Here is a 12,853-nt window from a genome sequence, read left to right on the forward strand (position 1 = left end):
ACTAACTTAACTTAGCTAACTTAACTAGAACTTAAAAACAGCTTGATGTCAATTCAATGTAAACACGTGGGGGGAAAACACCTTTTAAGCGATGTGTGTTACCAAGCATAATGACATTTTTAGATAATAAGATTTAAGAAAAAAAAAACAAGTTTTTAGAGTTACAGCAGTGAATTTGTCTTTTTTTCTAGTCACATCTGAGATAAAATTGTACATTGTTGAAAACAGCATACAACTAAAATAAAAACATTGTCTACAAATGGTTCAATATTAGGTGAAATGTCTTGTTTTCTCGCATACATTCAGAATTACTCTTTACCTTAAAAAAAAAGTTTCATCTGATTAATCAATGGAATTTTCAGTAGAATACTCAATTACTAAAATACTCGATAGCTGCAGCCCTAGTACACTGCTGGCCAAAAGTATTGACATCCCTGCAATTCTGTCAGATAATGCTCAATTTCTCCCAGAAAATGATTGCAATTACAAATGCTTTGGTAGTAATATCTTCATTTATTTTGCTTGCAATGAAGAACACAAAAAAGGATGGGAAAATATTAAATCATTATTATTTTACAAAAACTCCAAAAATGAGCCAGACAAAAGTATTGGCACCCTGTGAAAAATCACGTGATGGTTCTCGAATTTGTGTAATTAACAGCACTTGTTACATACCTATGGCACATAACAGGTGGTGGCAATAACTACATCACACTTGCAACCAGTTAAAATGGATTAAAGTTGACTCAACCTCTGCCCCCTGTCCTTGTGTGTACCACAATGGGCATGGAGAAAAGAAAGAAGACTAAAGAACTGTCTGACAACTTGAGAAGCAAAATTGTGAGGAAGCATGGGTAATCTCAAGGCTATTAAGTCCATCTCCAAAGACCTGAATGTACCTGTGTTTTCAGTGCGCAGTGTCATCAACAAGTGTAAAGTCCATGGCACTGTGGCGAACCTCCCTAGATGTGGACGGAAAAGAACAATTTTACAAGAGATTTCAACAAAAGATTGTGCGGATGGTGGATAAAGAACCTGGACTGACATCCAAACAAGTTCAAGCTGTCCTGCAGTCCGAGGGTACAACAGTGTCAACCCGTCCCATCCGTCGGCGTCTGAATGAAAAGGGACTATGCTGGGATACCCAGGAAGACCCCACTTCTGACCCAGAAACATAAAAAAAAGGCCAGGCTGGAGTTTGCCAAAACTTACATGAGAAAGACAAAATCATTTTGGAAGAATGTTCTCTGGTCAGATGAGACAAAAGTATAAGTTTTTGGGGAAAGGCATCAACATAGAATTCACAGGGAAAAAACTAAGCCCTCAAAGAAAAACACGGTGCCCACAGTCAAACATAGCGAAGGTTCCCTGATGTTTTGGGTTTGCTTAGCTGCCTCTGGCAATGGACTACTTGACCGTGTGAAGACCGTTATGAAGTCTGAAGACTACCAACAAATTTTGCAGCTTAATGTAGGGCCCAGTGTGAGAAAGCTGGGTCTCCCTCAGAGGTCATGGGTCTTCCAGCAGGACAATAACCCAAAACACACTTCAAAATGGTTTGAGAGAAAGCACTGGAGACTTCTAATGTAGCCAGTAATGAGTCCAGACCCGAATCCCATAGAACACATGTGAAGACATCTGAAAATGGCAGTTTGGAGAAGGCACCCGTCAAATCTCAAGAGACCCGGAGCAGTTGGCCAATGAAGAATGGTCTAAAATTCCAGCAGAGCATTGTAAGAAATTCATTGATGGGTACCGGAGGCGATTGTTGGCAGTTATTTTGTCTAAAGGTTGTGCTACCAAGTATTGGGCTGAGGGTGCCAATACTTTTGTCAGGCCCATTTTTGGAGTTTTGTGTAAAATGATAATTATTTTTTCATTTTCTTCTGTGCCTTTTCATTGCAAGCAAAATAAATGATGATATACTTTTGGCCAGCACTCTATATATGGGCAGCACCGTGAAACATTGGATATCATGGGTTCTAATCATGTGTGTTCAGGTTTTTTTGCTAACGCATTCCAAAAAGATATTTGCTCAATTGACAACCAAGTTGTCTTTATGTTAAAATGAGTGTACGCTCGTGCGACTGGTCAATAGGTCTGCAACCAATCCAGGGTGTGAGGCACTTTTGCTGTAACAGATGAACGGCATTTCCTTTATTTATAACGGAGAATATCTTTGACTTACAAGGATGGTCACAGAACAACTCGTACGTGAAACTAGTTGATTAGCTGGCGACCAGTACAGGGTGAAACAAAGCCTCGGTCAGCTAGGACAGATACGTCCAGGCACTTGGCTTTCAAAAATAGCTCAAGTTCAGTTCTGAGATGATGAAATTTAGTAATCATCCGTTTTGTTTTTCTTCTTTTTCTTTTTGGATGAGCTGTCATCTTTAGGCAAAATGTCCTCTTCCTGTTCACTTTTCACATGCACAATGGACACGTCCTTCTCTTCGTCATCCCAGTCTTTCTTTTTCCTCTTCTTTGTCCTCCGTTCCTGGACTGTTTCCTCAACTTCTTGTTTGATCGGCAATTCCTCTTCCTCAGTTTTGATATGCTTGTCCTTTTTTTTCTTCTTCTTCTTCCTCCTCTTCCCGTCTCCATCCTGGGCTTCCCTTGTCGTGATGGGCGTCTTGCTTCCGAATGGCTGGAATCTCTGCTTGAGTCCGGGCGGGAGTGCTGGCGCGGGGGGTGCGTGGATGACGTGGGGCTGCATGCGGTCGCCTCCGTAACTCTCGCATATGCTCAGTAGGCCGGAGAAGGCGGGTCCGACCGTCGGGGATGACGAATCGGCGGTGAGCAAGCGGAGGTCGGAGGTGGCGTGATTGGACGATATGATGTTGTACACCTGCTGGTGGTGGTCTCCCCCGTCCACTGCTGAAGGGAGCTTCAGAGTCTGAAAACCGGAAAGGTTCACGTCCACACCACGCAAACTGAAAATAAAGAAAGCACACTGTAGTTGACGGATTACTTTCCTTGAATGGATAGCAACAGACATGGGCGTAGGTTTGGTCTCAACATTGGCGTTACAGCATCTGCATGTACACTTTTTTTCTGGGAATGAGACATTAATAAGACCAAATAGATAGGGTGAACAGGGGTCAGGGCTACATTTCTCACGAATATGCTGATGTGTTTCTTACGTAAAAATGGAAAAGGTTAAAATAGTTTTATTCATGGGAGAAAGTTATTTTTCAAATTGGGGGAATTTCCCCTGGTTTCATATAAAGGCAATTTACAATGGTTGCTTTTTGTGTTGTTGTTTTTTGGGGGGGGGGGGGGGGGGCATTACTTAACCCTTAGATGCACAAGTTACTGGACCCTACACTCTTCCATAAGTGGGTCAAAAATGAGCCATATTAGAACCAATGTGTTTTTATGCCATTTTGTAGTGATGTTACGCTCGAAGCAGACGCTCGAGACAAGTGTCGAGCGCTCGTGGCAGAACTATCACGAATCAGTCGTTCCGATGTCTCGCTGGATCCGGTGGAACAGCTCGTGACGTCACGCTCGAAGCAGACGCCCGACAAGTGTCGAGCGCTCGCGGCAACATGTATTCCGATAGGTTGTACTGATGTCTCACTTCATTCAGTGGAAAAGCACCTGGCCGCGGAAGCAAAGCGTTGTGATGTCACACACGTGTCGGCCATGACCGTGGACGTGTCACTCAGGTAGCGAGGGGTCGAGTCAGTCAATTTAGTTCAGTCAAACTCACAATGCTTATAAAAAGGGGAAATATCCCTCAAAATGTTGTGGGTTGTAAGGAGAGCTTTTGCGCGCATTACGTCATATTGAGAACGAGCGAGAGTAAAGTGAAATTAGATCAGATTACACATTAATTTGCAAATGCACATAGTATAGGCATTCATTGACACACTATACACTGATTTATATAATACGCGCACACACACGCGCACCCCTCCGCCCCCGCACCCCCCCACACACACACACACACGTTACTTTTTGTGTCTGTCTGTTTGTCAGTTTTTGTGTTTGTTTGTCTATCTGCCAGTTTGCATATTTGTTCGTGCCATGTAAGAGAATATTCTCAAAAGCTGGAGAAGTCATTAGCAGAAAGAGGAACCGGCTGAAACCAAATGCTGCTGAGATGATTTTGTTTTTAAATAAAAATGTGTGAAACACCCAAATCCCCATCCCAGTGTCACTAGCATTCTATACACCTACCATCAAGAGTTCCCTATTCCACAAGCATTTCCGTTTTTCATTTAAAAGTAACAAAACAGCTTTTTTTGTTTGTTTGTTTTCGTTACCATTATTATTATTTTTTTTTTAAGTAATCTGGGGAAGAATAAAGAATAAATTTCATGTTAGGGGTCGAACCCACTACTGCTTGCACACTAGGCAAAGTATGTAACCACCATACGACCCACATATTTAGTTGCTCAGATGACACTTGGTTATATTAAAGTTCAATATATTTGTGTACACAATTCAGTTTGATGACATCCAACAGATGTCATCAAACTGAATTGTGTCAAATGCCTCGTAGCACTGAACCATTTCAACACATTTGCTTCAGTGATACAGAAAGCAGTGGTGAAGCAGTGTCGTGACTCACCACACTGATTCGTGGCAAATGCTTCATAACACTGAACCATTACGACACATTGCTTGATATTGATTCACTGCTTCAGAAAGCTTCGGTTTCTCCATCACTACCATTTTGGTGAAGAAGGGAGTGTGGAGGGAGTTGAAAGTCCGTGTTGCCCAACGAGAGCCCCAAAACATCACTGCTCTAGCGGAAATCTGCACGGAGGAATGGGCCAAAATACCAGCAACAGTGTGTGAACAGCTTGTGAAGAGTTACAGAAAACGTTTGGCCTCCGTTATTGCCAACAACAGAAAACGTTTGGCCTCCGTTATTGCCAACAAAGGGTACATAACAAAGTATTGAGCAGAACTTTTAGTATTGACCGAATACTTATTTTCCACCATGATTAGCAAATAAATTCTTTAAAAATCAAGCAGTGTGATTTTCCTGTCCCCCCCCCCCCCACATTCGGTCTCTAATGGTTGAGGTTTACCCATGTTGACAATTACAGACCTCTAATATTTTCAAGTGGGATAACTTGCACTATTAGGTGTTTACTAAATACTTATTTGCCCCACTGGATGTCTGAACATAATGAAAATAATTCACTTAATAATGGTAGGGTCAATTCTATCCTTACAACATATGGGAAGATAATTTAAATTACCTATATAACTTAACTCATTATATAATGCAAATAAGGTTCCTTAAAAGTTGGTAGGGACAATTTGAGCATCCTAAAAAGTTGGTAGTGTTACGTCCTTACCGTCCCTATGCAAACCTACGCTCTTGGCGACAGAGTTCGCCATTTTGCATAAAATTGTGACATCACAAAACATAATTCAGGGACATCTTAGTGGGGTTTATTTTAGGACAAATGTGTTTTTTTTTTTTTTTTTTTCTTCTTTAGGGCTTTTTTGTGACACGATCAACAAGAAGTGACTAAATAGAAGGAACAGGAATCAAATAGGTGACTGACCATCGTGGATCAAAGCTGGGAGGCGCTTTAACTAGCCACAATTCGCTCTTGGTGCTCTTCAACCTCTCCATCAGCGTACTGGTGCAAGGTTTGTGGTTCAGGCACACAAAGTCATCAGGACATTTATACGTGCTGCTCTTCTCTACAAAGGAGAAAGATATTCCATTCAATACCTCACACGTTCGATGGATCGAATGACATTTAGATGCTTGCTCTTTAGAAAATGTGAATTTGTTTGCCGATTTACCCAATTCTTTTCGCTTAAACGACGCCTCCGCTGGCAACTTGTCCGCCTCGTCCTCGCTCGAGGAAGAAATATCTCGGAGCATTTTTTTTAATATTTAAAAACGACTTAAAAGTTTGTTTAAATTGTTTCATTTGGGTGTTTTGCAGAAATGCACGCGTGCCCGTGGACACCCAATTGAACTGTGAACTCTTTGTACGTCACTTCCTGCGTCGTCCACGTTTGTAGTCCAACGACAAGACGTGGGGGCATTAACTTGCTTTGAAACAGTCTGATTAAAAAACTTCATCATCCACAATGCAACGCGCTTCCTAACGCGAGTCTGGGGGCGTAGTTGGTTACCTCGCTTGCAGTGCCATCTGTTTGTAGTCCAATGAGCACACGTGGTGCGTTGCTTAGCTTTGCTAGAGTTCGACATAAAAACTACATCACCCACATTACACTTCAACTAGTTACGTAAGTCTTTAACGTTCTCGGGGAGAGCGGGTTGACAGCATTGAACAGGCCGAAGTGGGTAAACAAATCAGAAATGTGAGGGGGGGACATCGTCTAAATTGCCAAAGTTTTGTTTCGGTTTGCATTGCTATTATGTTTGTACTTTTTACAAAACCTGCCGCAAAGATTTGAAAGATAAGCTAGTTAGTAAAGAGCGCCAGCTATAAGTTAAATAGGTTGCGTTAGCTAACGTGTGCTCGCTGGGGTTAGCCGGCTAGCCAGCCCACCAGCGGTCTTGCCTTCCGGGCGTCATGTCGTCTCCTTCGTCGTCGTCGCGGCGCCAGTGGTGCTACCTGTGCGACTTGCCTAAGATGCCGTGGACAGTGGTGTGGGACTTTAGCGAGGTGGTGTGCCGCGGCTGCGTCAACTACGAGGGCGCCAACCAGATCGAGTTCTTGATAGCCAGCGCGCGGCAACTGAAGCGCAGCCACGGCATTCAGGACGGGAACGTCCGCTCGCCCGGACCGGGACCTTCGCCTCACAAGCACGCCGTGCCTAGCCGCGGAGAGCCGGCGACGGACGGCGCTCGGTCGCAAGGTGAGCGCTTCGACCGCGGAGGCCGAGGAGATGGCGGCGGCGTATCCGCGGCTCGGGTGCCGCCCAACGGGCTGCACCGCGAGGGTCAACCGCCGCAAGAAGTCAACCGACAGAGTCCCAGCGGCAGCCGGAGACCCATGATCGGGGCGGCCATACCCCCGAATTTAGTGACTCAGAGCATAGCCGGGATCCCCCACGGGCTGCTGGCGGGCATGCCGGCCGGCCTGACTGCCAGGACGGCCCCCATGAGCGGCCCGATGATCTTCCCGGCGCCGGTGCTAGCCGAGATGAACCGCCGCCAGCTGGGCATCGGCATGGGCATCGCCCCCTTCATCACACCGGAGCTCGAGCGGGAACTGAGCTCGTCCCAGCCCAAGTCGCAGTCCCAGGGTCACGCGGGATCCAGCAAGAACGCCGGCTTGCCCTCCTCGTCGGCCTCAGTCAGTCAGACCAGCCCAAAGCCCGCGTCGTCGCCGGCCAGACAGCCGCGAGCCCCCGCCTCCCGCGCCGGGGGAGAGCCGCTGGCGTCCGGCGGGTCGTCAGAGGCTGCCACAGCCGCCGCGGCCGCGCTGCCCCACAGCGGAGCGTCCGAGATGGGCTCGACGTCAGGCGGCAGCAGTGGCAGCAGCAGCCTGACCGGAAGCACCCTGTCCTGCACGCTTTGCCACGAGAGGCTGGAGGACACCCACTTCGTACAGTGTCCGTCCGTGCCGGGACACAGGTGTGTACACTCGATGCTTTTTTAAAGTATGATACTGAAATGTTGTATCCGGTTACCATATTAGATAGTAAAACTGCAACAGTATCAATACTCAGCCTATTTGTTTTTGGAAGACCACAGGTGACCAGAAATATAAACATCTAAAAGACACTTATTTTATAATGCTAGGCAAAGGTTGCTAATGATACCACATTGACTCCCAAAGACAAAATATTTGGTGATTTGCTATGATTCAGTTAAATCCAAGGGCCTCTATCAATTTAATTCAACATTTACACATTGGGCATACACTTAAGTTTCACCTGAAGCCATGAAAATACAAAGCAATTTTGACCAGGGCTGCAGCTATCGAATATTTTAGTAGTTGATTAATCAATGGACTAGTTAGTTTGAATAATCGAGTAATCGGATAAGGAACATGAAAAACTAAAATACCTGAGCTGAGCCTCAAAAGATATATATTTTAATGAGGATCTGCGTACAACAAAAGAACAATTGGCTAAATTACATAGAAAAAGTCTGCTAGATTAAATGCTATAAAATGCAAAAGGTTTTTTTGTTTGTTTTTACAATGCTCTTAACAAGTGGTTCCAGACACATATTCCCACAAAAAACGGCTAAATATACATATAACCTAAATTAAGAATGTATTAAAAAAAAAAAAAACATTAGCTCAAACAAAAACTTAGCTTACGTTGGTCTTAACAGGGAGCAGTTGGATTCAGCTATGTGAAAAGAGGTAGACCAGAAGGCAGTGTATCCACCCTCATCAATAAAACTCAATGCAAACACTTTCAAAATAAACCATTACAATGCCACTTTAATTAAACGAATCCTCAAAGCAACAAAATTAAGTTCGAATATTTTTTTTCTAATCGAATACTCGAGTTAATCGATTAATCGTTGCAGCACTAATATTGATGTTTTTGACCATTTTATTGCAAATTTTAAAACATTTGAATGAAAACTTTGTGTTTCAATTGATTTGATTGAATGGTTGCTTACCAGATTTATATTTCGGTTCAGATCATTTTATCGTTAAGAGTGTAAATTACCACATTCACAAAATAGGAAAGTGATTCTTTGGACAAACATTCGATATTTGCCGGTATTAAGAAGTCTGCCATGACTTAATCCAATACAAGGGCCTTTGATCGATGTATCGCTACACCCGCTGTATATATACACAGTGGGGCAAATAAGTATTTAATCAACCACCAATTGTGCAAGTTCTCCTACTTGAAAAGATTAGAGAGGCTTGTAATTGTCAACATGGGTAAACCTCAACCATGAGAGACAGAATGTGGGGGGAAAAAAAAAAAAAAAAATCACATTGTTTGATTTTTAAAGAATTTATTTCCAAATTAGAGAGGAAAATAAGTATTTGGTCAACAACAAACAAGATTTCTGGCTGTCAGAGGTCTAACTTCTTCTAATGAGGTTCCACTCGTTACCTGTATTAATGGCACCTGTTTTAACTCATTATCGGTATAAAAGACACCTGTCCACAATTTCAGTCAGTCACACTCCAAACTCCACTATGGCCAAGACCAAAGAGCTGTCGAAGGACACCAGGAACAAAATTGTAGACCTGTACCAGGCTGGGAAGACTGAATATGCAATAGGTAAAACGCTTGGTGGAAAGAAATCAACTGTGGGAGCAATTTTTAGAAAATGGAAGACATACAAGACCACTGATAATCTCCCTCAATCTGGGGCTCCATGCAAGATCTCACCCCGTGGCGTCAAAATGATAAGAACGGTGAGCAAAAATCCCAGACCCACACGGGGGGACCTAGTGAATGACCTACAGAGAGCTGGGACCACAGTAACAAAGGCTACTATTAGTAACACATTGCGCCGCCGGGGACTCAAATCCTGCACTGCCAGACGTGCCCCCCTGCTGAAGAAAGTACACGTCCAGGCCCGTCTGCGGTTCGCTAGAGAGCATTTGGATGATCCAGAAGAGGACTGGGAGAATGTGTTATGGTCAGATGAAACCAAAATAGAATTTTTTGTAGAAACACAGGTTCTCGTGTTTGTAGGAGAAATAAGACTACATTGCATCCGAAGAACACCATACCCACTGTGAAGCATGGGGGTGGAAACATCATGCTTTGGGGCTTTTTTTCTGCAAAGGGACCAGGACGACTGATCTGTGTAAAGGAAAGAATGAATAGGGGCCATGTATCGAGAGATTTTTAGTGAAAATTTCCTTCCATCAGCAAGGGTATTGAAGATGAATCAAACAATGTGATTTTCTGTTTTTTTTTCCGCTTTCTGTTTCTCATGGTTGAGGTTTACCCATGTTGACAATTACAGGCTGTCTCTAATATTTTGAAGTGGGAGAACTTGAACAATTAGTGGTTGACTAAATACTTATTTGCCCCACTCTATACGTTAAAAAAGATTCAAGAATAAGTTAAATATTTATCAATATTTGGCGGAAAACAAAAAAACATTCCTACATCAGCTCTCATCAGTACTATTGATACTTGGAAAATCATGAATTTTAGCATACCAGATGTATAAAACGTAAAATGTGTGATTCCATAGTATAAAATTGACCATAAATGATTTATAATTCAAGTATATTATACATAAATATGTGTGTGTGTGTGTGTGTGTGTGTGTGTGTGTGTGTGTGTGTGTGTGTGTGTGTGTGTGTGTGTGTGTGTGTGTGTGTGTGTGTGTGTCACCGTACAGGTTCTGCTTCCCCTGCACCCGAGTGTACATTCAGAGCCGGCGAGGTGACGGCGAGGTTTACTGCCCTAGCGGTGATCGCTGCCCGCTGGACACGTCAGCCAACAGCCCCCCTTGGGCGTTCATGCAGGGCGAGGTGTCTACCATCCTGGGCACCGGCATGGCGCCTGCCCCCTCCGCTGCCCCTCCCGGAGCCGGACCCGGCGGGGCCAACGGGTCTGCAGCGCAGAGCGTCGACGTCACCGTCAAGAAGGAGCGGGAGACGTGATGGCGGTTTCCGTGACAACCTGGAACAAAGGCGGGGAAAGGCGGTGAATGTTGCTTCAGTAGCGTTGACGGCGAGGGATCGAACGTCCCTCGCCGTCAACGGGCATGAATGACATGGATAAAATGCTGACAACAACAACCCAATGAAAACATACAATTTCACGTGATCTGCCTTTCATTGTATGAATGTACAAGTGATATCCCTTCTAAAAAGTTCCTGGTTGTTTCTATCGAAATGGTTTGCGGCATTTCAGAGCAAAACTGTTGTTTTACTTCATTAAGTTCTATGTCCTTTTTTGTTGTTGTTGTTTGTCTTATGGTAAAAGCCGATTGTTCCTCACACACGAACCAACCAAAGCCAATCTATGTGTATACAATCTATACGGCCACATGCTAATAATGCTAACGGTGTAAGACAAGTAAGTGCCTTCCCGCCGCGGCGATGACGAATCTGCTAGCTCGTCTTTTGACTTAAAAACTTCTTGTAAAAAATGTGGAAATAAACCAGACGTGGAAAACAAAAAAGTTTGTTGTGTGTCTACTTCTGGCCGCAAGGTGACGTTGTGGTGCTAGCTAAATCTGTCCATGTAAATTTCAATAGGATTTTAAGAAAGTGGATGTGTGGTTTCCTCCATTAGTGTCAACTCATTACCGCTATTGTTGAAGCAATTATACACGTGTTAATGGACGACGTGGGGAGCATTCACATGAAAAAGAAGCGACCGGGGAGGCCACACACAGTAGATGCGTATTTAAAGGGTGACAACATATCACATACATGCCCGTGTGAAGACAGTTAAGAAGCAAATGAGGTGCAAGCAGGGGCGTCACTAGCCCGAATACGATACATGGGGCACTGGCGAGAGAGCAAAAATGTTTTTAGCACTTATCATAAAAAGTCAGATTTAAACTACAGGCGTCGGGGGGAAAAAAGATAAGAAACACCTTAAAAAAAAAAAAAAAAATCAACTTTAATGTGGAAGTCCGCCTTTTGCGGCAATTACAGCCTCAATTCTCCGAGTTATTGATTCATACAACTTGTGAATTGTTTCCAAAGGAATTTTAAGACATTCTTCAGTTAGGATACCCTCTAACTCTTTTAGAAGAGATGGCAGTTGGAAATCGATATTTTAATTGAATCTCTAAAACTGACCATAAATGCTCAATAATGTTGAGGTCTGGGGATTGTGCCGGCCATATGAGATGCTCAACTTAATTAGAATGTTCCTCATGCCATTCTTTAACGATTACAGTGCTGGCCAAAAGTATTGGCACCCCTGCAATTCTGTCAGATAATGCTCAATTTCTCGTGGAAATTGATTACAATTACAAAAGCTTTGGTAGTAATATCTTCATTTATTTTACTTGCAATGAAAAAACAAAAGAGAATGAAAAAAATTTAAATCATCATTTTAACATAAAACTCCAAAAATGGGCCGGACAAAAGTATTGGTACCCCTGAGCCAAATACTTGGTAGCACAACCTGTAGACAAAATAACTGAACAAACGCTACTAGTATCCATCAATGTGTTTCTTACAATGCTCTGCTGGAATTTTAGACAATTTTTCTTTGGCCAACTGCTCCAGGTCTCTGAGATTTGAAGGTTCCTTCTCCAAACTGTCATTTTCAGATCTCTCAACAGGTGTTCTACAAGATTAAGGTCTGGACTCATTTCTGGCCATTTTAGAAGTCTCCAGTGCTTTCTCTCAAACCGTTTCCTAGTGCTTTTTGAAGTGCGTTTTGGATTATTGTCCTGCCGAAAGACCCATGACCTCTGAGGGAGACCTAGCGTTCTCATACTGGGCCGTATATTATGCTGTAAAATTTGTTGGTAGTCTTCAGACTTCATAATGCACACGGTCAAGCAGTCCGGTGCCAGAGGCAGCAAAGCAACCCCAAAACATCAGGAAACCTCCGCCATGTTTGACTGTGGGGACCGTGTTCTTTTCTTTGAAGGCCTCGTTTTTTTTTTGTTGTAAACTCAATGTTGATGCCTTTTCCCAAAAATCTCTACTTTTGTCTCATCTGACCAGAGAACATTCTTCCAAAACGTTTTTGGCTTTCTCAGGTAAGTTTTGGCAAACTCCAGCCTGGCTTTTTTTGTCTCTGGGTCAGAAGTGGGGTCTTCCTGGGTATCCTAGAGTCCCTTTTCATTCAGATGCCGACGGATAGTATGGGTTGATACCGTTGTACCCTCAGACTGCAGGACAGCTTTAACTTGTTTGGATGTTAGTCATCTAGAGAGGTTAGCCACAGTGCCATGGGCTTTACAGCTATTGATGACACTGCGCACGGTAGACATAGGAAGAGTCAGGTCTTTGGAGATGGACTCGTAGCCTTGGGATTGGCCATG

The 12,853-nt window shown here is 43.6% G+C and overlaps 2 protein-coding genes across 2 annotated transcripts; one reads left to right on the forward strand and one right to left on the reverse strand.

Moving 5' to 3' along the window:
• Positions 1 to 377: 377 nt before the first annotated feature.
• On the reverse strand, positions 378 to 6,152 carry LOC130911168 (DNA-directed RNA polymerase I subunit RPA34-like). Its single transcript, XM_057828953.1, has 3 exons — positions 5,779 to 6,152; positions 5,532 to 5,673; positions 378 to 2,933 (listed from the first exon to the last, which is right to left on the reverse strand). The coding sequence occupies exons 1-3, from the start codon at positions 5,858 to 5,860 to the stop codon at positions 2,339 to 2,341; spliced, it is 819 nt and encodes a 272-aa protein (XP_057684936.1). The 5' UTR covers positions 5,861 to 6,152; the 3' UTR covers positions 378 to 2,338.
• Positions 5,473 to 11,200, forward strand: LOC130911166 (interferon regulatory factor 2-binding protein 1-like). The gene is made up of 2 exons (XM_057828948.1): positions 5,473 to 7,528; positions 10,235 to 11,200. The coding sequence occupies exons 1-2, from the start codon at positions 6,522 to 6,524 to the stop codon at positions 10,497 to 10,499; spliced, it is 1,272 nt and encodes a 423-aa protein (XP_057684931.1). The 5' UTR covers positions 5,473 to 6,521; the 3' UTR covers positions 10,500 to 11,200.
• The last annotated feature ends 1,653 nt before the right edge of the window (positions 11,201 to 12,853 follow it).

The sequence above is a fragment of the Corythoichthys intestinalis genome, unplaced genomic scaffold, assembly GCF_030265065.1.
Source record: "Corythoichthys intestinalis isolate RoL2023-P3 unplaced genomic scaffold, ASM3026506v1 HiC_scaffold_23, whole genome shotgun sequence".
Lineage (NCBI taxonomy): Eukaryota > Metazoa > Chordata > Actinopteri > Syngnathiformes > Syngnathidae > Corythoichthys > Corythoichthys intestinalis.